The sequence below is a fragment of the Marmota flaviventris genome, chromosome 10, assembly GCF_047511675.1.
Source record: "Marmota flaviventris isolate mMarFla1 chromosome 10, mMarFla1.hap1, whole genome shotgun sequence".
NCBI classification, from domain to species: domain Eukaryota; kingdom Metazoa; phylum Chordata; class Mammalia; order Rodentia; family Sciuridae; genus Marmota; species Marmota flaviventris.
In genome coordinates this window covers 13,233,091-13,258,874 of record NC_092507.1, presented here as the reverse complement: position 1 = coordinate 13,258,874, position 25,784 = coordinate 13,233,091, and the positions used below count along the sequence as shown (strand labels likewise).

Sequence of the window (25,784 nt, the reverse complement as noted above, 5' to 3'; positions counted from 1 at the left end):
GAACCAGGTCAAGGGACATCTGCTCCTTTTCAGGAGAAGCTGGTCCAAGATTCAAGGAGGAAGGGGGACCGAGAGCTGGATGGCCCAAGGCCAGGGCAAGGGGAGGGCACTTGTCCTCGCTGTCACTGTCGAGAACGGCCACTGTGCCGTGAGCTCTGGTCCCCTCCTGGATCAAGGTTACTACTCCCAGTCCTTGAGGGGATGCGTGTCCATCAGGAGTCTGCCTGACCGTGGTGATGGGTTTGAGTCAGCCCGAGTGGCTCTGGGACCACAGGGGCTGCCCCTTGTCAGGACCCCGCTGTCGGCCCAGCCAGGTGCCCCGACCCCTCGCCCTCCCGAGCAGGCGGCAGAGCCCAGCTGGGTGCCTGGCACAGCGTGGCGCTCCGTAGATACCTGCTCACGTGTAAATGCAGGATGTCGAAAGTCGCAGGTAAGAAGGAAATGGCGACGGCTGCCTGGAGAGTCAGGGAAAGCCACCGCCTGCCGCTCGTTAGGGGGAAAAGAATGAACTCATCTGATTTGTAGGATGCAAGATAAAACCACACCAAAAAATCAATTGCTTCACGTCCTTAGAGCCCAGAGACCCACAGAAAATCCAATGAAAGAGATTCCATTTATAATAATAAAAAATAAATACTTGAGAGTTCTTTTAATTTGGGGCACAAGAAATTTGTTTAAAGAAATTATAAAAACCCCATGGAAGCTCAATATTAGGAAAACCATCAACATAATTCATTCCATTAGTAAATTAAAGGAAGAAAACCTTATGATTATTTCAATAGATTCTTAAGAAGCATTTAATTAATTTTTCTTTATAAAAATTCTAGGAGAAATTGGAGTAGAAGTAACCGTCCTGTCTGTGACCAAATGGAAGCCTTTATCAGAAATCAGCAGCAAATATCGCATGCCACGGTAGACTAATAAATGCATGTCCATGAAAACCAGGAACAAGACAGGGCAACATTTTTACAAGAATTCTGGAGATTTTAGACAATGGAATAAGGCAAGAAATTATAATAAGTTCCGTAAGTGTAACCACGTCAACCACCCAGTGCCAGGCACTGTCCTGAGTTCATTACATGAGATGGAGAAACTAGAGCACAGAGAGGCACAGCAACTCTCCCAAAGTCACACAGCTTCTGAATGACAAAGCTAGGATTTGAATCCAAGAGATCTAGTTCCAGGACATGGATGTTCCTGACTTAGGAGACGTTGTCTCTCAGGTATTGGAAGAGAATAGAAAACTTACCACTTTTTGTAGATGATATAGAAACCTAAAATGTTCAAAAAAATTTTTAAAAATTAGAATGGGTGTCAGTAGATGTCTGTGCAAACAAAAGGCGTGCAAGCATTATCTGTTCCCTTGATGCCCTTAGGAAGGGGCCTGGTGTGTGGCTCAGAGGTGGCTTACTCAGAGCAGCACCCAGGGCTTCAGCCCCAGTGGTGACCGGGGGTGGGAAGCAGCAGCTGGACTGGTGCAGGTGCTCAGAACCCGCCAAGGGGAAGAGGGATCGGGGCAGCGCACAGGACAGGGGTAGAGCCCAGGGTTCTGGTGGAGGGTGATGCCGTCTTCTGAGGTGGGGAAGGGTGGGTGGGGGGCACCCGGAGCTCTGCCGGGGCCAGGCCAAGTCTGAGCTGCTTGTCAGACGTCTCTGGGGAGAGGTCTGGAACTTTCTAAGTTGGACGATGGGGCTTCAGATTCACTGACCTCCTGTGGATACCGTCGTCCTGGCTCCGCTACGGGCCCCCCAGACGGCAGGAGCTGCTCAGGTCCCCAGTGCCCCTCCCCCACCTCCTTCACAAGGCGCCTGATGGGAGGGAGAGTCGCCCTCTGTGCCACCAGGACCCTGTCTCTCCAGCAGGATTCAAGCCGGGGCAGCGAGACCCCTTGTGGGGTCTGTAGGGCGTCGGCTCTGTCCTGAAGGGGGGAGGGGGAGCTGAGACCCCGCGCGCTCAGGGCCTCACGTACAGTCAGGCCTCCCCTCTCGTCCTGCAGAACAGGCCCCGAGCAATTTGATACTCATGGAGTAAACAGGGTTAAGGGGGAGCGTTTAAACCACTTAAGGAAATAAACAGCTTTCAACACCCTGGGCGCTGTGGGAAGCACCTGCTCTTGTGTAATTAATGTGCCAATTAAAATAATTATTATAGCCATTAAAACAGATTCCCCAAGAACCGCTCCCCGACAATGCGCCTCCGCTCACTCGGGTCCCCACCCTGCAAGATGACGATACGTGAGAACACTCAGCTTCGTCCCTAAGACAGGCTCCAGGGCAGACTTTCCACCATGCGGCTACTGTCACCATTAGTGGAGTCCCGGGGTCCTAGTGGGGCCCGTGGGGAGGGCCTGGGGAGCCCCCCCTGCCACCTGTCAGCTCTGTGCTTGTCCCAGGGCAGGGGAGCCCCGTGCGGCCCATGTCTCCTCTGGGCTGGAAGCTGTTTGTGCTGTGTCCTTGCTGGAGGCCGACAGCCTCTGTAGACAGGTGGCTCTGGCAGCGAGATCATGACAGCAGCCCGAAGCAGCCACCCCCGATGACCCCAAACCGTGACATCCCTCTTCCCGAGCAGAAGGTGCCTGAGCGTCCCCGAGGGGGACTGGGGCGGCCCTGACAGCCCTGGGCCCCAGCCTGGGCAGGGGGCAGCCAGAAGCCAGACAGGACAAGTGACCCTCTGCATCACTGCCTCCAACAGCTGGGACAGTTAGTTACTGCTCTGAGCCTCAGTGTCCCCAACTCTGAAATGGACACTGGTCCTGGAACCAGATGGCCCCCATGGAGGCTCACAGAGGTGACGACTATGGCGGACCTCACACAGCCCCGGCCTATAGTGTGTTGGTGGCATTAGCAACAGTCACAAGGGAGAGATGGGGTTGTCCTGCTGGTCAGCTGGTGCCCCGAGCCAGAGGGGTCCAGCCCTTCCATGGGTCTGTTCTCCGGCTGCCAGCCACCCAGGGGTCCCTCAGCCTCAGGAGGGTTGGTGGCCTTCCACGGAGCTCAGGGAAAGAGCCCAGCCCTGGGCCAGAGCCGGGCCCCAGACGGACATGACCACTGTTAGCAGCACCCTCTGGGCCAGCTCTGAACTTGGCCTGACCTCAGGTTCCCGTCAGCCCTCTCCCCAGGCTCCCGGGCGTCTCTGAATATCTGAGCTTCATCCTTCAGGGCAGAAGACGGGGGGCAGGGCCGAGGCCAGATCATGCAGGGCCCTGACCGGTGATGCCGGGGGTGGTCCCCATCCTAAGGGCCAGGAGGCTTCACTGATGAGTTTAAAGCAAGGTGACAGGGACAGAGAGGTGTCTTTCAGGCCCTGGGAGCAGAGGCCTCTTCTGGATCTTAATAAATTCCTTCCCATGCCCCCCCCCAGCTCTCAGGTGGGGGCTGGCCTCACCTCCTTTGAATGGTCACTCAAGGGGGGTCCCTCCCTGGACACTTACAGCCACATGGGTCTAGTTCCCAGCACATGAGGTCGACCCTCTCCAGGGGAATCCGGAACTTTCTGCCACAGTCCCACCCCTGGCCTTCACCGGGCAGGTGGCCGGGTGCCCCATGCACACCTGGAGGGCCGAACTCAAGCGCAGACCCCAGAACAGGAGGGCACGGGTGCCCCCCGCCCACCCAGGCCAGGAATCCTGGGGCCTCTCTGACATCTGCTCAGACCCTACCTACGGGGCAGAGCCACCCCGTCCCCAGGAGGCCTGTTACAAAGCTCCCATTGTGAGACCCGAGGCGGCTTCAACGCCCCACCCAGGCCCCTGCCCAGCCCTCATTAATCCCAAGCAATGTCCTCAGCTTCATGGAGACTCTGGGGAGGAAGGCAGAAGCAGAATATTGAGCCGGAGGAACGGGGTAGACGCGAGGCGCCCAAGCTCATGGGACGGGGTAGACGCGAGGCGCCCGAGCTCATGGGACGGGGTAGACGCGAGGTGCCCGAGCTCATGGGATGGGGTAGACGTGAGGTGCCCGAGCTCATGCCTGACACAGTGCAGGGGTTTGGTAGTGGAGCGATCGGGTTCAGAGAGCCTGGACCCAGTCGGTGCGTCCATCCCCTGTGGGGACTCACTGGGTGGTAACTGTAGGAAGATGGGCTGGGGCTGACCCAGCTGGGGCGTGTCCCTGGTGGGGACCCTCTCTGCTCCCTGTGCCACGTTCCAGCCGCTTTCCTCCCCCACCTGCTTTGCCATGATGTTATGCCTCATCTCAGGCCCTAAGGAAGCGGCTGGCCAGCCATGGACTGAGGCTCGGAAGCCACGGGCTCCACACGGCCTTTCCTCCTGGACGTTTGTTCTTGTTGGGTCTCGTGGTCATGGCTGCCAAAAAGCTGACGGAAGCACCCGGCACGGAGTCTGCGCTGTGCGAGTCATTTAATTACTACAGTCAGTCCTCCTGTCGTGAGCGGTCAGCTAGCTGCACCGGTCCTTCTCTCTGAGGCAGTGACCACAGCCTGGAAGGCTCCCTCGATGGTCTTTCGCACAGCACCTGCCAATCCCATTCAACTACAGGCTCCGCGACAATCGGGCTGCGTTGTTCTGATTCCGTGCTCTTTTCCCAATGCCTGCACATAGTAGGTGCTCAAGATCAGCCGCTGGGTAACTGAACACAAGCCCCAGCGTGAGTCTTGGTGGAGTTCTGAATAGTCTGAGGCTTATGAGGTCCCACCCGGGGGGTAGCAGTGGGAGGAGGAGGGGGGGAGGGCTTAAGGCTCTGGGGAGTCGGGGAGGCTCGGCCGTGGAGGGAGAGTGGGAATGTGCTTGGGGGAGGGCAGAGAAGGGCATCGCTCTGGCATATGCCCCCACGGAGGTGGGAAAGACCCTGCCCACGAGCCATGTGATCCCCACGGTGGGCCCTCGGGGAGCGAGGGAGGAAGCAGAGCGGGAGGAGTGGGCCCACAGAGGTCCTGTCCAGAGGGGCCTTGAAGGTGGGGCTGACGGCCTTGAACTTGGTCCTTAAGGTGGCGGAGGCTCATGTGAAGTGTGAGGTGGGAGGGGCGGCCACAGGAAGGGCAGGCGTGTGGGGGAGAGGCACCTGGCCGCGTCTGCCTGCAAGCATCTGCCTGCAACGAGGCTGAGGCTGAGGTCCCGTGGGCCTGTCACCAGAAGAGGGAGGGGGAGGCCGAGGAGGGAGGGGGAGGCCGAGGAGGGAGGAGGAGGCCGAGGAGGGAGGGGGAGGCCGAGGAGGGCGGGCGGCCTGAGCCGTTCAGCCGCGGAGTCTTATTTCCCTGGCGCTCTGGAGCGGGGTTCTCTAATCCTCTCTGGCAAGTTAAGTGGGTCCCGAGTCATTTAAACAGCAGCCTGTAAGCCGAGCCGCGGCACCAACACCGCTGTTAACTGCTCCTGGTTCCCCTGGCTCAGAGCCCCGCCAGCAGCCCAGGCCAGCACCCCACCCAATGAAGAGGGTCCAGGGTGCCCTGACCCACGTCCCAGGCCTCCTCCCCCAGCCAGGAACGGCGGGGAGGAACGGGGGAGGTAAGCCAGTTGCAGGTGGGAAAATGGCAGCGTGTCCGGGAGACAGCATCTCGCTTCATCCTTCTATTTTCCTGGAGGATCCTGAAGCTCAGAGAGGGCAAGTCGTTTGCTAGAGGCCACCCAGCAGGACGTGGTGTCCCAGGGGCTGGCTCCTCTCTATGCACTTGGTGAGGTCAGACCCGTCACCCTTTGCCCCTTGGATCTGCTTCCTCACGGCCGTCCAGTGGGAAAGCCCCTTACTGCTGGAGTCCATGCGGGGTCCAATAGGACATCCTGTTACTGGGGTTCCCCCAATTCTTGGCTCCCCTCTTGCGGCTTTGGAAGCCAGGAGCCCTGAGCAGCCCCACCCAGGGCGGAGAAAAGGCCTCCTCGCCGTGTCAGAAGCTGATCTTAATCCCCAAGAGCAGGCGGATTTTTCCCTGGTGAAATCCTTCCCTGCGTGCCAGGAGGGCCGTGACGCGCGGCCAAGGAGAGCCCGTCCTTTCCTCCCTGTGTCCCCGTTTCCCCCAAGGGCCTCTGTGCGCAGATCCAGGCTGGCTGAGCTTCCCCTGTGAGCTTTGGGGACACACTCAGATCCCTGGGTGGCGACTCCCAAGCACTGGTCTCTGGACGTGACCTCTGCTCAGGACTCTAGGCGCGTGGCCTCAACCGCGGTCGCCCAGCTCCAGCCCCAAGTCCACAGAGGAGACTTGGCCCCGTCCTCCTCCTGCCCCTGCTCTCTGCTCCCCTCTCACTCACCCAGCGGCCCAAGGCTGGAGTCACCCCAGAGCCCTTCCCACACCCCTCCCACACGCTCCCCCTTAACCACAGTGGAATCTGCTCTTCCCGGGGCCCCCACTACCTCCCCCATGGCGCACCTAAGCCGAGGTGGCCTCTCCTGCTTCCCCCAGGGTGACCCGTTGCCGTGCTCCCTCCTCCTGCAGCCGGTCCTCACCCGGCACTGACCTTTGACAGTCGGCCCCATCCCGATGCTCGCCTCTGCTCTTGGAAACTCCAGCTGGACCCCAGCACAAGGCCCGCCCCAGTGGCCCTGCCCCCCCAGCTTCGCCCCCAGCTCCTCTCGACCCCCCTGCTCCACCCTCGCTTTGCCTTCTGTTCTGGGGACACGGGACGCTTACTGCCAGCGCGGGTCCTCTGGCGGGACGCTCTGCCTCCTCCCTTGGCGGGGTGGGTTTCCCGTTGCCTCCATGATCTCGCCTGACGCGAGGGTCTTTCTGGACCCTCTGATCCTTTTCTGTCCCACTGGTTCGTCCTGGTTGCTGCTCTGGTGGTTACCTGGTGCCTTTCTTGTTTGTCCTTCTAACTTTGCCTCCAAGGTCAGCCACAGGAGGGCAGGCCCCATCCCAGATCTGGGGCCGTGGATAGGTGTCCAGGGGCTGGTTACGGCCCCCGCTCAGGTGATCCTCAGACGGAACCTCTGGTTTCCCTCTGGTGGCCCCCTCCCTGGCTACCCCCTCCTCCCTCCATGTGGCAGCTGGGCTAGGACTGGGCACGAGGCACCCTTCCTGAGAGAACCTGGCCCTGGGGAGGCAGGGACAGGGAGAGAGAGCTGGGCCTGCTCAGCCCAGCTCCTGTCCTCCTCACTCCCCTCCCCGACCCTGGGGCCACCGAGACCTGGGAGCCCCAGAGCAGGACGCGGGTCCAGGGGGGCAGCAAGGACGCGCCGGGTCACGGGGCCGACAGGCCGCGTATGGAGCCGGAGGGCCCATGGCGTCGGTCCAGTTCTCCTGGTCCCCCGGGAGAGCTCCTGCCTCTTGCGCCGGCCCGGCCTGGTCCCTCCTGGTCCCTCGGGATCAGCATTTGCTGTTTCTTCAAACAAAACGCTGTCAGGGGCTGAGGAAGAGAGGGCCACGTCCCTAGGGCTTCGTCTCCCACCTCCGGAGAGCCAGGGACCTCGAGGGTCTCAGCTGGGATCCAGTGAGATCCCGGCACGACCACCTAGGGACGAGGCGGGGGACCTGCCGGGAGTGCCTTCTGCCATCGGCTCCTGGGACTGCAGGTCGGAGGGAGGTCACAGAAGGCGCCCTGCCGTCCTGCCCACGCCCCCCCTCCTACTCTGCAACTGGCCTCTGGACCCTGGAAGTCACCCCAGAGGGTGACAGGCCATGACGACCACTGTTAGGCCAGGTGCCACGGTGAACCACGCCCTCAGCCTACGGAGCACATGGCTTCCTGCCCCACTTCAGAGAAGGCCTCTAAAATTCAAGACGGTTAGGTCACCGGGAGGGTCAACCCCCAGAGTGCCAGTGACCCCTGCGAACTCTGCCTTTCCAGCTCTAATGGTCCCAGCGGCCACCGACCCTCCCTGCAGAGGCGCCCAGCAGCTCCCCAGGGAAGGCGCCTGGCCGGGTGGGGTCATCTGGTCTCCCAGCTCCACCTGCGAGGAGCGAGACGCGGGAGCCGACTGCAGGGGGCGCTGGTGCCGCGTGCGGTCTCCCCCCTCCCCTCTCCTTCAGGGTTCCCTTTCCTGTGGCCTGGTGACCTGGGCTCAGAGCAGCTCTTGGGAACAAATTGTGCAGGAAGGAGACGAAGCAAAGATAGCGTGATCAAAACGGCTGAGAAAGGTTAGATTCCCGTCATTCTCTGTGGCTGCTTAATGGATTTCTATGACACAAACAGACCTTTGGCTCTGCCTGTGGGGCAGGCGACCCCCAACTAAATGAGGTCAGACAGGGTTTCCTAGAACGAAATGTCCCTTTTCCCACCTCCGCAACGCCCCTGGAGTCTACAAGACCCACGCTTCCCCTCAACAGACAGATACCATCTATGGAGCGTCCACACACGCCCGCCCAGAACCCAAGCAGGCTCCCCGGCGGGGCCTAGGAAAATGCACACGTGTTTGCATTTTTACAGCTCCAACATTTGTTAATTTAGCAAATATTGACTGCAGGAGGTGTCGAGAGAACAGCGGGGAAAAGATAAAGCTGTTGCCCTTGAAATGCCTGTGTCTTGACATGAGCATCCCTTGAGTTGGGACCCACAAGAGGAATCGTGGAGTAGGGCATGTCTGGAACCTTCTGGAGAGGCCAGGAAGACAACATGGGCTGAGACACCGTCTCCTTGAAGATTCCGTTTCTTCATTTGAAAAATAGGATTAATAGTAGAACCGACCTTATAGGGTCAACCTGGACATGAACGTAATGATGTTCCTAAAGCTTCAGTGCCTGCCTATGGTAAAGGGTCAATAATGTTCATACCCAAATTAGTGCTAGCAGCATTACTGAACAAGTCCCCAGTGCACAGGAAGCCATCAGTCAAGATTATTATGTGTCATTCATTTCTGGCCGAAGACAGTAGATAGATTGACTGTTACATGACAGCCTCCTACTGGCCAAGTCTGGAATTGCACCTCAGCTCTATTAGCCACTCTATATTCCCAGAGCTGTGTGCATGAGCTGTGAAGAAGGAGCCCGTGAGACTCATACCTGGGAGACAGACCCCTGCCACTGTGGAAAAATCACGCAGAGATGGCGAGGAGTGCCGTGACGCATCCTTAAACTGGGCATGACCTTGTTAGACACTACAGGGCCCAGAATCTCAGGGCCTGATGGCTCTCTTGACATCTTTTGTATGGGCTTTTGAGACCCGTAATCCCTACCCCTTCCCACCCTCCCTCACCACCTGCTGGATCTAAGGATGGCAGGTTCCAAAAATAGAATCATTTTACTGAAATTCATTTTAGAGTTTCCGGGAAAGCTGGCTTGATGTACAGTCCTTTGTTAGGCGAGCGCAGCGTATTCCAGAGGCCACCAGAAAAAAAAGAAAAAAAAAGTCCACGTATCTAGTGCAGGCTGCAGGGCCACAGAACGTTCTGTGGGAGGCAAACGTTCTCTAGCTGCTCCGTCCAATATGGTGACTCCATGTGGCTGGTGAGCACTCGAAATGCGGCTAATTGGACTGAGGAAATGAATTTTTTATTTAGTTTAATTTCAATCAAGTTTAAATTGAAACAGCCATATGTCATCAGTTGCTACCATGCTGGACAACGGACCCGGGGGCTCTGAGCGTGGGCCTTTCTCGAGTCTATTCTGTATTTCTGGCATCGTCTACAAATTGGCGGAGCCTCTTCCCAGTTGGCCAGACCATGGGCAAGGTGTCCAAGACTCAGGCCCTCGCTCCTTCCCCTCTCCTTCCCTCCCCACGAGGTCCACAGGCAAGACCTTCTGAGGTTCAGCCAAAGGTCTCGAGAACTCAGGGGGTGACCCCTGTAGGTCAGACAACTTTACCGGCTCTCCCAGTTCCCCGCAGCGAGTCCAGTCCCTTCACTCCGTCTTTGGAAAGTTCGGGATGCTCCTATTGCTATGACCACGTCTTTGGCCTTCACACAGGTTTGGGGCCGTTCCGTCCACCCTGGGCTGAGCAGGCAGCGCGGCCCTTCACAATGCCCTGCTTTTCCCTTCTGAAGGGACTGGAGCCCAGCCCTGGCGGGGCCTGTGTAAATCTATTCACTTCTTTCCAAACCCGGCTCTGAGGCCCATTCACGGGGCGGGGGAGGGGAGCTGCTGGTGGCTAGAAAACAAACAGCAGCAGGAGGGCAGCTCTGCTGGCCAGGGGCAGGCTGGGCCAGAGCAGGGGCCGCAGGAGGGTCCAGCTGGAGGTAGGACCTCCTTGCTGCTTCTCTGTGGCCTGGGCGGGGGCCCTGGCTCCCGGAGCCCCTGTCCAGTCTGCCTTCTGGATCCTGGGGAACAGAGGTGACCAGGGAGGGATGCCAGGGTGGCAGCCGGAGAGAGAAGGCGGCAGCCTGGAGCCACTTCCTGGAGTCTCCTTCTGCCCTCTGCCCCCTGCTCTCCACCACAGGCAGGGCACGTGGGCTCCCCGTCCCAGGGAGTCGCCCGTCAGCTGAGGCACCACCTCGTCCAGTTACAGAATTAAAAGGGCCCAGGCTTTTGGCTCTGGCGAGTGATTTGCATGTAATTTGCATACATCTGCACACCCCCACTCTGGAGGCCCTCAGTCAAAGGATGTGAAGTGAAATAAAATAAATTAATTAGTGCAGCCTACCATAGCCTGGCATGCAGGGCCCGACACCCGCAAGAGCTGTAACTGATTCTTCAAGCAGTGACGGCCACCGCAGGCGGGGGTTCAGAGGCCCGGACGGGGCCCAGGACCAGGGACAGGGCAGAGAGGAAGAGGCAAGTCCGTCCAGCCCAGGAGCTGGGCTGCTTCCTCCTCCCTCCCCTCCCCCACCCAGCCTCCTGGATTCCTACATGGGGACCCAGCCAGGCCCTGGCGCTGTCCCTGGTCTGGCAGCTGCCACCGAGTGTGGCAGTGACACTGGATTTCCACCCAGAGTGCAGTCAGCTGCTTCAAGGTGACCGAGGGCAGTGGGCAGCCCCTGCCACCTTCACCCCCTCGAACTCTTCTTCTTTCCACGCCCCCTTCCCCATCCCTTCTAGGAGGGCGGAGGCGGGGCACGGTTCCAGGGTCCTCAGCAGTGAGCTGGAGTTCATCTGTCCCAGTGCCTCTGCCAGGTGCTAATGAGATGCTCGCAGCCTGTGTCGGCCAAGCAGTCCCCACAGCCTGTAAACATGCCTCTTAGGGATTCAGTTCAGGGCCCTCGTCCACACAGGCCTTGGCTCTCCCGGGCCCACTCATCCTCCAAGACCAGGCTCCTGTGGGGTGCCTGGTGTCAGGGCTGCGCCTGTGGGGACACGATGGAGAGCGCTGGAGCTGACCCAGAGCAGGGCGGGCGAGGAGGCTGAGATGGAGCAGAGACCCGGCCAACAGCCCAGCACTCACCCGTAAATGACGAGCCCAAGAAGAAAAATGCAAGAAAGAACCGCGAGGACGGGCTGGCCCCGGGCAAGGCTGGGCCGAGAGCGAGGCGGAGGGGAGGACAGAGTTCTTAGCTGAGACCAGGAGTGGCCAGGTGCCCAGGGTTTCCTCTGCATCCATGTGCTGGCCAATGTTACAACAGGGTGCTCTTAGACCGGGGGTTTGTAACCACAGTCCCTGAACCAGATCAGCCTGCACCCTGTTTCTGTCGGGCCTGAGAGCTAAGAACAGCTTTGACCCTTTAGAATAGTTGAGAAAGAAGTTAGAAGAGGAATATTTTGCAACATGTGAAAATCGTACAAAATTCAAGTTTTGGTGCCCATGCACGATGTCCCCTGGGACCACAGCGGTGCCCACTCACGTACACACTATCTGAGGCGGTTTTCACAGCACGAGAGTAGAGTGAGAGGTTTCGACAGAGACCACGTGGTCAGCAGAGAGGGAGGCATTCACTCTCTGGGTCTTACTGAAACATGTTGCCCACCCCGTCCTAGCTGATGGAAGGGGAGTTCTGTGTGGTACCCCCGCTGTGCACACCTGAGCACGATGCAGAGGAGCATCATATGCCTCTGTACCTTCTCCAGAGCCCAGCCCTAGCTCCTTCATGGCAGAGGAGAGCATCCTGGGTGCCCCACCCAGACCCACAAAGATTGTAAAGGCCCCTGGTGCCCAAGGCCAGGAGCTCTTCTTCCTGTTACTGATGAGCCCTGCTCATCTCTGACCGCTTCCCTTCTCAGACCTAAATCCATGGTGCCAGACACCAGACTGGTCCTGCATGTAATGGGATTAGATGGCAGATTATCTGTGTAATGTGATTTTAAAGAGGACAGGGAGCCTTCTCCTTCCCTCTCCCTTGCCAAGAACATTACCCCAAGCCTCTTACTTGGGATCCCACCATAATGGTTCCTTAGTTGTGCCCTGGCACCAGGACCCACCGTGTTATCAGTAACTTTGAATTGGGTACTAGCGGGGCTTCCTCAGAGTGGGGACCTTTTAGGGACACAAAGGAGGCCAGAATGAGATCGATCCCGAGAGCACAGGAGAAGTTTGGGCAAGTGGTCTTTGAGGAGGGTGTCACACCAGATGGGGACCTGGCAGAGGGCCGGGACCACTCCAGGCCAGGGCAGAGCGGAGAACATAGCGACACCTGTGAGAGTACTGGGGGCTCCAAGGGCTGCGGTCAGCCCCGGCACGGCAAGGTCAGCAGTGACCACTTACCCGGTACCATACGATCTCGCGCATGCGACCGTCCGTCTTGAAATTACACTTCAAGGTCACCGCATCCCCAGCCACCACAGGGGGCAGAGGCTCAATGTTAACAGTCAGGTAGCCTGCAGAGGGAAGGAGAAGAGGCGGTGAGTAGGGAGAGGACCAGGGCTGACCCCACCCGTGGGGAGAGGGAGCGGGAGGAGCAGAGGCCCTTGACAACTGTGGACAGCAAGGGACCTTGCCTCTCATCCACATCTCCCCATCGGCCACCCCCAGGCCCCCGAGGGCCCCAAACCAAAAGCACATCTACTTGGGATGATTTTATGCCCAAAGGTAGGACCGGCTGGCCCCTGCAGGCAGCCTCAGCGCGTGTCAACGAGACGCCCCAAACAAAGAACTCTGTCCCATGCTGCTCCTCGGCTTGCACGTGGGGTTCCTTCATCCCTCACCACCCTCTGCTGCCAGGGTCCCTGAGCCACATGAGGACCCCTGTGCCTGGCCTCCTAGTGCACGTGCCTCATCACAGTCCCGGGGAGAGCGCCCTGGAGGCCACTGCTGGCCTCATTAACACCCCGAGTTCCTGTTGTGCGCACCCCAACTCCCGAGGGAGGGCAGGGGCAGGTCCAGCCCCTCCCACAGAGGAGAAGGTGACTACAGGTGGCCACCTAGAAGGACTCTCAAATCCTAGCAAATAGCAGATGATGTCCCTGGCCCACCTGCTGCCCCTGGGAACACCTGCCAAGCTCCTGGGCACACGGGGATGGGACTCTTGTCCTGGTAGCCACACTTTGGGGACACTGGGGCCTCCACACAGTGTCCAGCCTGGTGAGACCTCTGACCCACTCCCCTGCTCAGCAGGGACCCCGTTCCCGGGCTGAGCACCAGGCTCCTGATAGGCTCATGTCCCCCATTGACTGAGCCGATCAATCCAGTCCAATCGTATTAATGAGAAAGCTGGCCAAGATGGGCCGGGATTTCAATTGTGCAGGCAACCTGAGCGGATCGAGCCCGGGGCCTGACCCCTGCCTGGAACTTAATGGTCACAACACTCCAGGGAAAAAACAAGAATCGATCTCAAGAGGATCAATTTGGAAGTTGGAGTCAGACTGGACCCTTGTGGCCCAGGGCTCTGGACCCCCAGGACCCAGGCCAGAGGGGGGATAGGCCTGGGCTCCCCGCCGCAGTCTGACTTAGGCCAAGGTCAGGCTCGCGGGGACCAGAGCCCGCGGGGTCCACCTTGGGGCTCTTCCTTCCCACTGTCCCTCAGCTCACCGGCTCCTCTGCTCTGTGCAGACCCTGGCCAGGAAGGAGGTGGCAGGCAGAGGGGACACAGACACTGACACGGCCGGGCCACCACAACTCACAGGGCAAATGAAGATGGGGACCGAAGGCTCAGGGCTACAGGACGGGCCCGGGGACCCTCATCCTGCCTGGATGACCAAAGACCTGGAGCATGACAAACAAAGCCACCCTCAGAAGGAGCAAGCCCAGTGACGACAGGGGTCCTCCAAGGCAAGCCGAGTCCAGACGTGAGCTAGCAACGATGGTCAAGGTCCAAGCCCCAGGCTGGCCAGGCGCTGGGCTAAGCCCTTCACACACATTCACTCATGGAAAACGACGGGCTCGGAGAGAGGAGCCGGCATGAGTCCCAAGTGCAGTAGGAAAACAGAGAGGTCAAGTAACTGCCCGGATTGCACAGCTCTAGTGCCAGAGCTGGCTTCAGACCCAGCCCTGGGGCCCGTGATAAGCACCACAGGGTCACAGACCCTCCACTCGTGGAAGAGGTGGGAGGAAATGCTGCAGATGGACAGCGTGGGCTTTCTTCTTCCTGCCTCAGCTGGGGACTTTCTTGGGGGGACCGTGACAAGATTTGAGCTCCAAATCCTGTTGGCCACAGTTCCAGGCCCACGGGGTGGCCACACGGCTCACCTTTCCCGTGGGGCGGCCCTTCTGCTTCTCACCTGCGAAGACCCTGGTGAGAGCCGAGCACCATCGGTCCACGTGCTGATGGCCCGAGACCAGGGATGTCCCCTCCCACCGGCAGGCGCAGGGAAGGCCGTACCTGGGATGCAGCCCGGCCTGCCACAGGCACAGATGGCGGCCACAGGAGGCCGGCCAGGACGGAGGGAGGGCGCCGTTGGCTGGCAAGCCACCAGGGAACCACAGGTGCAGGCGTGGGGTGGGGAGTGGATGGCGGCAGCTCAGGGACCGGGGAAGCTGAGGCGTGGGGACGGGGGAGCAGATGCCTGAGCCAGGGGACCGCAGGGCGGGCCGGAGATCGGAGGACGGGGCAGCAGGGGAGGGGCTGGGGACAGCGAGGGGCCACCTGGGGAGGGTGCTGAGCGGGTCATTTCCCGACCCCGGATCCCTGGATCGATGGTGAGGCCGAGGGATTTCTGTCATCAGTTGACCTTGAGAAATGGCGGGCAGGACAGTCACACCTGGGCCCGCCTCAGGGCTTCGCGGAGCCTCTCCTTCCCCCTTGTCCTTCGGGAAACGATATTCACTGAATCTGCTCTGGGCCAGGCAGGCTCTAGGGCTCCGGGAGGCGTCCCCTCGGCCAGGCCAGCCTTGAGCACACACGGACGCTAGGCCTCAGGCCTGGAGGAGCTGGGGGGCGAGGCGCTCTGGACAGGCCTGGGCGGGGCTCGGGTTCACAGCAGCCGGCTAGCACCTGCCCAGGGTGAGGTGACCCTTCCACGTAGGCCGCCCCGGAGAGAGGGAGCATCGCAGCCAAGGAGCGTCCCCAAGCAACAGTCCTCTTCTAAGTGCGACTGGCACCCTCTGGCTCTGACCCCACAGAATCCCAGCAGTTTCCAGGTGCCCGGTGCTGGTTCCCCTCAGAAGCCCCCTCTCGGGCTCCCCCAGCTCCTACCCCCACGGGCCCCCACCATTGGAGCTGGGTCTGGCTCAGGCTTCTCCCCCTCCAGCACCCACTGTCCAGTCTAGGGAGGACCGTCCAGGCAGAGGCAGGAGGAACAGGACACGGGGACCGGGTCAGGGAGGAGAGGAGAGGCAGAGAGGAGCCACCTGCCCAGGCACCCGTCCCGGCGGGACCAAAGGCAAGGACATAAACCCAGGGAGGAGGCCCAAGGAGGCCCCCAGAAAGTGGCCTCCAGGGCAGCAGCCTCCTCGTCGAGCCCTCCTGGCTGGCTGAGCAGGCAGGGGTGGGAGAGGCCAGGGGGCCGTGAGGACAGGGAGGGGAGGGAGAGTCAGGTTCTGGTCCCAGCCGGGCACCCGGCCAGCTCTGGGGCCTCTGGCCCGTTTCCTCTGCACCCCAGTGTCCTCCGTGAAGCGATTTTAGGACCTTCCTGCTCCGACGAGCCTGGCTTCAGATGCGGACTGATCCTCGCCCTGGTCTCCACGTGGAGGCTGACCTGGAGGCCAGAAGTGGAGGCCACCCTGCCCCCTTCCTTCCCGGGTCAGCTCAACGCCGTTTCTTGGAGAAGCGAGGGGCCCATCGCTCAGGCACCAGCTAGAGACGGAGCGCTGTCTTTCTGGGCATTAAATTTGTCACCAATTGGCCTGGATGCACGAGCCGCCCACCCGCCAGCGCACCCTGGGAGGCAGATCCATCTCAGGGAGCAGTTCTTCATCCCGCGCTCCCCCCACCTCGGCCTTTAGCAAAACCGCGGGCAGTACCTAGGAGCCAGGCACCCTCCAAGGAGCCGATGACAGCCGGGTCCTCGGCGCAGTGGCTGGCCTCGCAGTTCCACTGGGACGGGTCAGCGAGGGATCACCAGAGGGACACGGTCCTGCCTCGGCGTTGCACAGAGACCTGACCCAGCTCAGGGCGACCTCAAGTGCTGCTTTGTCCAGGACCCGGTGGTTTCCCGGGACAAGGGGCTTTCAGCACTAAAAGTCAAAGTCCCTGGTAACCGGAGGGTCGGTCACCCAGGCATGATTCCCCCTGAGGGTGGCCCAGGGTCAGTCACTAAACCTCTCTCCCTATTAGGACATCAGGGTCACCACCCCTCCGCGGCCAGCTGTTCCCTCAGGGATGGACTCTGTGGCTGTCAATGGGCGGCCATGGTGATAAGGGTCGGAAGGGAGGCCAGGGTCTGTCTTGGCCTCTGGGCACCACGCACACTTCCAGCTGTGTCCCTGAGATGCACAGCCCTGGCCTCCCCGCGGGCCTCCCAGGGCTCCCTCCCAGGAGGCCTGCCCAGGCCCAGTCCCCTCCGGTCTCTCTCACTTCACTCCTCAGCCGGTCACGCCTCCAGGCTGTCCCCAGCCTGGTCCCTCACTCTTGGCTTGGGGAAGTCCTGCTCGGCCTTCAGGGAGCTTTCAAATAGGAATCCACGAGTTCTGCCTGGGGTTCGCAGAGGAATTAGTGGGAGATCAAGAGAGGCCGGCTCGACCCGTCTCTCAGATTGAGCAGCCCTTGACTTCACAGGTTTAACCACTACTTTGTCCTGAGAATCTAGGACAGCGACCGGCACCTCTTTAGAAGCCAAATAAATATTTGTTGAAAAAAATGAACATGTGATTCCCACTTGGTAGTTTTCCAAGGATTTCTGTAATTATTATCTCATTGATCACCTTCCTGACCCTGTGGGATAGTGTCCTGTTTCAGAGGTGAGGAGACTGAGGCTCAGAGAGGCTGAATGGCTTCCTCATGGTCACAGAATGCCTGCCCACTTCCGGCCATCTCACAGGAGCCTACCCACTCTTGATTCCAAACAGAGAAGCTGAAAACACAGGTGGGGGAGGAGGACGAGGGGACCAGGAAGCCCAGGAGAGAGAAGTCCCGCTTGGGGTGCAGCAGGATCAGACACCCTGCCACAGCCCGGGACACAGGTCATCCACGAGGAGAGTACAGGATGGCTGATGGCTGAAGCCAGGTCCAAGTTCAAATCCAGCAGAGGAGGTGGGAGGGAGACGTCTGTCTGAGGACCTGCTGGCACCAGAAGGGACCCAGGGCTGGACTGGCCAATTTGTTCCACTGCCTCCTGGACACACCTCCTCTGAAACGGCTCTAAACCAATGGATTGGCCCAGACATGGCTGTCACCTGTCCCCCGGACATCACTCACACCACGAAGGCTGTGGAGAGGAAGAGCAGGGGACAGGGCTGGGAGTCCCCAGGGAAGGGGCAGAGTCTCCGTCCCCTCTGTGTCTGGGAGAACAGAAGTGGTGCAGAGAACCCAGGGCCCGTCTCCTGGAAAGCCAGCGCAGGCCGGGCCAAGACTGGACGTGAGGCGGGCGGGTGGCGGGCGGGTGGCGGGCGGGCTCTCCACAGCTGGAGCTGAGGCCCCGTTGGAGAGGACCTGGGCATCAGGTGGGCCTGGGATTTCTGTCCATGTGACAGTAGGAGCACGGCACACTCATGGAGAAGAGAGGTCACCCACCTCATGAGGACACATGCCACATTTGTCCTGGGGACGGTGGCCTGCGCTCCGGCGCTGGTAATTGCTGGCTTAATAAATATCATCACAGCAACCGACGACTGCAGCCGGGTCCTCCAGGCAGGTCCAAGGGCTTGGTGGACTGCCCGGCCACGCCCACCGCAGCTCCCCCCCCCCCCCCCCCCCCCCGCGCCCTGTTATGGGCAGAAACTGGGGCGAGGACGGAGGGGACCTTTTAGGAAAAGAAAGCCATTGAACAAAGAGCAGAAGGCCACCGGGTCCCCTGCCTCTGAGACGGGTCAGCCTGCTCCCAGCAGCTCTCAAACCGCCCGTCACGCTCCACTTTGGGCCAGTCCCGCCCGGTTTGCGCCCTCAAATCCTCCCAGGACCCTGCGACAGCCGGCTTGTGGGTCCCCCGCCTCCAGCCTCGCCCGCCTCACGCGCTGGCCACGCCGGAATCTCCTCCGAGATGTTTCTAAAATGCAAATACGAGGACGCCCCCTCTCCCCGCTCCCGTCTCCGGCTGATGCCATTCCATTTCCTGCCCCATTGGCTTCCGATTCAGGATCAAGTTCGGAGCCCGTCATGGCCAACTGGGTCCCTGATGGGCTTACCTCTCGCGGCCTCCGACTCAATCAGTCTCACATGGCGCTTTGCCATCTTGCCGCCCCCCAGCCCTCCCAGAGCCCCTGCTCCTCCTGTCTGCCGGGCGTCTCCTCCTCCTGGACTGCCCGTCCGTCTGAGCTCATCTAGGGACATCTGTCCACGTCCTTCCAGGTTCGACGGCACGGTCACCCTCGCCTTGATTTATGGGCGTCTGTTCTCCTTCCTCAGAGCCCACAGACCCGTCCGCATCTCAATCACGGCCTCTGGGATCCTTCCCAGCCCGGCAGAGGGTTCTTTGTCTGTCTGTCCCCAACGTCGGACTAGGGGCACCTTAAGTGGGGACTGGGGTGCGCCTCCGTCCCCAGTGAGCTGCGCCTGGAAGCTGCAGCTCAGTGACCGGAGGTCACCCTTGCACCAAGGCCTCTCCTGCCTTCTCGTTGCTTTAGGGATGAAGTGACCCCCACCCCTGAGGCCCCTCAAGGGTCTGCTTCCGTCACCCCTAGGGCCCCCTCACAGGTCCACCACAGCCTGAATCCACGCAGGGCGCCACCCTTTCTTGCCAATGTCCCTCCCCCCCCCCCCCCCCCGCCACGGCCTTGCAGGGGGCGGACTCCTGAAGGGCCAAGCGCACGTCTGTCCACTGTGCCTCGTGCTGTGGCCACGCTGTTGGCATTCAGCACTGCTGAGGGACAAGCGAGCCCACGGGGAAACAAGAGGCTCTGCAGACACCCAACAGCGCAGCCGAGGCCCGGAGACCCCGTCTGGACTGCGGATTTCCCAGCCTAAATTTGAGCCATCAGAGACCATCAAGAGGAAGAGCTACCCCACCTCCCCGCCCCGACTCCTGCTCCCCACCTCCCCTGGCAGAAGGTCAGCTCAGCTCTGGGCCACCAGGGGCCTCAAACACCGGGCGACATTTTCAAGGAGATGTACTTGACACTGGAGGAGACCCAGGCCCTGCCCCAGCCTCCCCGGCTCCTCTGAAATCGTCCCCCTCTGCGATCCCCAGCCAGCTAATCAAATCCCCCCCGTCAGCGGGGAGGGATGTGCCCGAGCCTTGTAGTGTCATGTATTATTCATGGCCTATGTATTATTTATCATTAGTTTGTTTATTTATTATTAATTATGTTTCATTATTGATAATGACGTGGTTATACTATTAATAAGACTTGGAAGGCTCTTCCGGGGCCCTCAGAACCCACCCAGCTCCCTGCGGGTAGAAGCCAACGTGGGTTCTTTCTCTTCCCATTTCACATGTGGGAGACACTGAGGCTGACGGGACCCAGAACTTGTGCTCTCAGTCTCCTGCTCTCTGAGTGTCCGCCAGGGAAGGTGACTGTGGGAAAATCCCCATGAGGCCACGTGTGCAGGGCTGACCACAGGTCAAGGGCATGGACCCCTGTAGGGTGCTGTGCTAGACCTGCCAACGGTGGCTCCCCTGGAACCCTGTGGTCTGTCCCAGGCTTCACCAGGGTCCACGCCGGGGCCCAGGGCTGCCTGCACGTTGGCCTTGTACCTGATGCCCACTCTGAGCCACGCGTCTCTGCCCTGACCACACAGCCTGCCACGCGACCCGTGCCCCCACTCCTGTTCCTCCAGGTACGTTCCCCAGCGTCCCCTGAAGTTTCCAGGGTCACGTGGTCAAGTCCTGGCCAGCCAATGTGGCTTCCAGGCCTGTTCCCTACAGACCCCCGTCTCCCTGTCTCTGAGGCCACCTCGGTGGAGAGGACTCTGAGGACTGGGAGGAGGGTGGAGACGGGGACTCAGAGGTGTGGGGAGGAAAGCCCTCCCGTGGTCTGCAGTGGACGCCATGTGGATGGGAACCAGTGGCCCACTGTGTTGACCGCCAGGTCCCGGGGTGGGTGGTTAGACAGTCCCCGATACGCTGCACACAGTAGGTGCTCAATGGTTCTTAGTGAAGACACAAGGTGGGGAGAGGTGACAGAACCAGCCGATCAACCCAGGGATGTGGGTCTGTCCCCGAGTAGAATCCCAGCCAGCTCCCACCCCAGGAGCAGAGGAATGGGACCTGGTCACCCAGGTGCAGAAAGTAAGGCCAGGTAGGAAGGCCCTGGCCAAGGTCTCAGAGCCACCAGGGCCTGGAAGACCAGGCCCCGGTCTCTGGGACACAGTCCGGGGACCCTTCTGCCACCTTGGTCCTCTCTGTGACTGTCCGCCGGAGGAGCTACCCTTGCCCTCCGGAACCTGCGCCTGGGGCCAGGGGAGGGGCGGCCATTTCTTAATCCCCTTTGGTTCCTCCAGAGAACAACTGGAGCAGCGGAGGGAAGAGGAGACTGGCGCAGGACGCGGCGTCCGCGAGACGCCCTGACACCATGCTGTCCTGAGGTGCCTTGGCCAGGGCCGTGTTGGGCAGAGGACCCACCGCGTCCGGCCCTGTGGGCAGCCGGTGATGGGGGAGAGGGGGCGACAGCTCAGCTCCTGAAGCAGAAGGGTCCAGAAGGGTCCAGGCTTCATCCTGCCAGGGACACAGAGGCACGCGCCTACTTGTCCCCGAGTCTCAGTCGTCTCTCTGAAAAACAGGCTCGGGCTGCTTAATTTCTCAGGACAATGGTGACATTAAGGTGAGAAAATAGAGGGGACAGCGTCCCCTGTATGGGAAGGGGTCTCCTCCGGGTGGGATGTTGCCAGGGACCACGGTGCCCAAGTACATGACCTTGAACTTGGGAATCTGACTGCCCTGGGACAGTGCTGACCCCCCTGCCACCAGCCAGCCCTAGAGCCCCAAGGGAGCCGGCTCACGGCTCAGAGCCTCCGTTTCCCCTGTGCCCAGTGGCAGAGGGGCCGTTGCTGGGCTGGCTGGGGAGGCGCAGGGGGACAGCTTGGGCGGGGAGCCTGGGACAGCACCTGGTAGACAGGGACCCTGCCGCACGGAGGAGCTGGCCTCTGCTGCCCTGCCTGCAGCCCCGGGCCCCCTCGGCTCCCACCAGCAGGGCTGCTTCCCGGGCCAGGCTTGAGAGCTGGGCAGAGGGCCCCAGGGTGTCGAGGGCCGCGACTGAGCCGTCTCTGCTGGACGCTGTTTGGTTTTCTGGGTGGAGATTTCCGGGGTGTGCGGAGGGGGCAGCCCCGCCGCTGCGACCCCACTCAGCGTCACGAGGACACTTGCGTGAGCAACGGGGAGGCGTCTCTGACTTAGAATAAAATTTAAAATATGGATGATAGGTTATTAAGGAATATTTTAAAAGAAAAATAGTTATGACTCAGGGAACACAGTCTAAGCCAGCTTACAAAGTGGCCTTAATAAGTAAAACGAGGCAACTTAATGAAAAAAATCACAATTTAAAATAGGCCCACATTAAATAATAATGCCTCATAAACACAGAAGTCCTTTAGCATAGAAGAATTAATTGCTGGGCTCAGAAGCTAAAGGCACAATAAAGGAATCTTTAATTTTTTTTTTTTTTTTAGGTCTTTTATTTCTCTCTCTCCAAGAGGCGACCAGCATCCGTCTGGATGACCTCATTCTGGCACGGAAAGGCCTGGAAATCTGCAAAGGGAATTTGCTCAGTAACAATTTTGTTTCCTTGACCCTATTATTTTGAGACGTGGACGGAATGAAGTCGGTTTCCTCTCCGGACCTCCATCCATCAGCGCTAAATGAACTCCTGTGGCAGCCGCTTCCTAACGATGAACTGGGGGACGGGTTCCTCTGGCAGAATCAACGCCCCGAGTTCAGGCCCCGCGAGCCGAGCTGCTCAGTTTGCAGGGTGGCGGGCGGCCGGGTCCTGTGAGGCCCCACCTCTTCGCCCCAGGGGCTCCGAGAACCAGTCCAAGAAAAAAGACTCCTCCTCAAGTCACCAGCAGTGACTCTCCAGCCCCTTGGGACATTTGGCAACTTCTGAGGACGTATCAGGCTGTGTTACCTGGAAGGGGACCCCAAGACTGGCATCTAGAGGGCGCAGGCCAAGGACGTGACGGAACCCTCTGCCCAGGGCAGTCCCCACACCAAGGGTCAGCCTGCCCCAAATGTCAGTGGTGCCGAGAACGAGAAACCCTGCAGTCCAGGGGGGCGAGGAAAGTTCTAGAAGGTGGGTGTGGACTAGCAGTTCCGGGGCATGGAAAGGCACCCTGTAGGAAAGTCCCCCTAAAGGTCACCCCACACCAGCTGCGCCTCACCCCTGCCATTCAGGAACCTCTTCAGCACCAAAATGGATCGGCACCCCCCCCAGGACCCCTCCCTCACAGCCCCCTTCCTGCCTGCAGGAACACAGCTTGATCTGTGACACGGGGATCCTGGGAGAAACGCCCCTTATGGTCCCCTGTGGCCAAGCACATTCATTCTGCCAAGTGCAAGAGCTCAGGCTCTCTGGGGCTCCTCCCCCCGGGGAGGGCCTGTCCCCTCCCTAATCCCGCTCGGCGCCCGGCAGCAGGAGCAATCTGCCTTCATATTAATACTTTATTAAAGGCGCGCGTCCTGCCAGATAAACATCAGCCTATTACAGTTGTTCGGTCATGGAGTGGCGGCCCGTCACCCCAGGCAGGCTGGCCAGACCCGCTGTCATTCAGCCTCCTCCTGCCGGAGGCCAAGGCAGGGACAGGGGCCTCTCGCAAAAGCAGGTTGGGGAGCTGCTAGGGGGCTGGGGGATCCAGGGGGCGGGGGACACCTGATCCCCATCTTTCAGGGCTTGGGGCAGAACGCCTGGGAGCCTCAAGGTCGGGGATGCACGGATCCTGTCCAGGGACCTGGGTCTGGGGAGCAGGTCCGGGCACATGCCCCCAGCTCAGAACTCGTGAGAAGAGCGAGCCTAGAGCCAGCAAGGATTGGGTGGGCCCAAGCCCGGGGCCAGCGGGGCCCCTGATGGCAAGGGCTCGAGTCAGCCCATAAGGAGGAACCACTTGGCCACCTGACTCCTGGATGGACAGAGCCCACATGTGTCCCCTGTGGAGGGGACCCTGCTGCCCACTGCCCGAGGCTGTGATAATAGGTGCCCAGTGCCAGCCCAAGATCCCACGCTCGGTTGGTGCCACCGCGGCTGTGACCGCTTGACTCCTCTTTAGAGGTACAGTTGGCAGCAGGTGCACAGACCTCAAGCGAAGGGCCGTGAGGTCCTAGACACACACCCGCCCGCGGGTGGCCGCCAGGGGACGATGCAGAATATTCCCAGGACCCTAGGAAGTTCCCTGCAGCCACCAGTGGCCACCACCGATGGCAAGGATGACCTCTATGCTGGCTCCTCGCGATGGCGTTGCTTCCCTGGGCCTCCGTAGAGATGGCCCCACGCAGCAGGTGCCCCTCGGTGTCCAGCTACACCATCTCAACACCGTGTTCTGGACATTTCGTCTCCGTTGTGTTCGTCAGTAGTTTGTATTTTTTTTTTTAAATGTTTCCTGGGTAGAGTTCCGTCCTGTGAAATGACCCAATCTGTCTGTCCATTCCATCACGGAGGGACATTTAGTTGGGGGCCATTATGAATAACATCTATTACTGTCATTGGACGGTTCCTCCCAAGCCAAGGGACCCTGAGCCAAGGGGGAGGGGCCAGATTGGTATCGTCACTTCCTTTCCCAGGGGAGAGGAACTCTGCTCTCGGCCAGCTCTGGGTGGGGAGACCCTTGCTGGGTCATGGAGGTGAAGGTCTCATTCATTGTGCTCCCCAACCCTTCCCTGCTACCCAGGGGCCCTCAGGGGACATCTATATCTCGCCGACCCCTCCCCTAGTTTCTATGATAAATCTTCCCTCAGGGAAACATCCCCATTGGTCACTTATTTGCCTTTGGTATGAATGCCCTACTGACATGGCTCTCCCAGGGCCATGTCAAAACCAATCCCTGCCACTCCTCAAAACAATGTCATTGAAGTGGCCCATGCTTTGTAATCCCAGCAAGTCAGGAGGCTGAGGCAGGAGGATCACGACTTTGAGGACAGCCTCAGCAACTTAGTGAGAATCTGTCTCAAAATAAAAAAAAAAAATTAAAAAGGGCTGGGGATGTGGCTCAGGGGTAGAGCATCCCTGGATTCAATCCCCAGTGCCACCCATACAAAATAATGACACTGACACTTGGAACTATTTTGCTTTTTAATTAGGGGATGTGCCCTCCCGTGGCTGATCCTCCCATGAGCCTAAGGGAGGCCAGTACCTCTGTTTTACAGGCAGGAAAACCGAGGCCCATGGATTCAGTCACGTGGGCATTCACCAGACAGATGTGCAGGCCACACCTGGGAGTCGCTGAGCCAGGCCCCGAGAGCGCCGTGCCTTGGTCCCGGGACAGTGGTGCACAGCTCACAGCCCTGCGGGACCCTTCCGGCTGTCCCACCCTTCCGCACAGCCACCTTGGATCTCGCCAGATCTAAGACAGTCTTCCCCTGATCCCGGGCTCTGCATCTGCAGGTTCAACTGGCTGCAGATTGGAAATATGTGAAGAAGCGACATTGCTGTTGACATGCCCTGCGTCCGGCCTCTGAGAGCCGCGTCTGCGCTGGACACGGCGTGGCTTTTCCAGTCAGTTCCTGCATAATTCAGAGTAACAGCGCTTCACAGAGCGCGCACGCGGCACTAGGGACTGGAGTAGCCTCCAGACGACGTGAAGCATACAGCAGGTCGAGCGCAGGTTCTGTGCAGCGACTACGCGATTTCGTAGAAGGGAGGCAGCCTCCGCGGTGAGAAGACCCCTGCGGAGACCGAGGGGCACCTGCGCTTGGTCTGCGCACCATCTGCCTCAGCTGCCTGGGGGTGCAAGATACCAGGGCTTTTTATCCTTGATAATTAATGCACAGCACCCATAGGAATTCAGAAGTGCTTAATAAATGCTCTTTGAAAGTGCCGCAGGTGTAGGGACTGTCACCTTGACTCTGCCACTCTGGATTCCCATGCTCCAGAGAGACGTCCACATATAATTAAGCGACTCCCTGCAAGGGGCTCTCAGTGCCCAAGGAGGGTGGATGCAGACCCCACACTCGCCCCACGCCTCCCCCAGGATGCCTGGCTCAGGGGAGACATCGCCCAGTCATGCTGGGCACCCCGTCTGTGCCGTATTTAGAGGGCCAGATGCAGGTACCAGGGCCTTCAAAAAGTGAGGCACCTTCTCTCTCTCCGGGGACAGAAGAAGGGGTCAGATGAATTCAGTGTCCAAGCAGGACCTCAGCCTGCACCCCCTGGACACTGAAGAAGGCATGTGGGCAGGCTGCAGAACAGAGCGACCTCTGGACGGTCAGCAAGGAAACAGGTACCTCAGTCCCACACCCACCAGGATCTGAGTTCTGCAGCCACCTGAATGGGTTTGCAAGTAGATTCTTGCTCAGAACCCCCAGAGGAGAGCCCAGTCAGCTAACGCCTTGATTCTGACCTCGTGAGGCCTGGAGCAGACACCTGCGGGCAGCCCATCCAGATTTCTGACCTTCAGACAGGTGCCCTTTGAAACTGCCAAGTGTCG

The 25,784-nt window shown here is 59.8% G+C and overlaps 1 protein-coding gene across 1 annotated transcript in view; it reads right to left on the bottom strand.

The window, feature by feature from the left end:
• Igsf21 (immunoglobin superfamily member 21) overlaps nucleotides 1-25,784 on the bottom strand; it is a 179,014-nt gene that overhangs the window by 94,995 nt on the left and 58,235 nt on the right. The window contains exon 2 of the mRNA XM_027951960.2: nucleotides 12,452-12,564. Coding sequence (XP_027807761.1) covers nucleotides 12,452-12,564 — 113 coding nt within the window. The remainder of the gene's footprint in view (nucleotides 1-12,451; nucleotides 12,565-25,784) is intronic.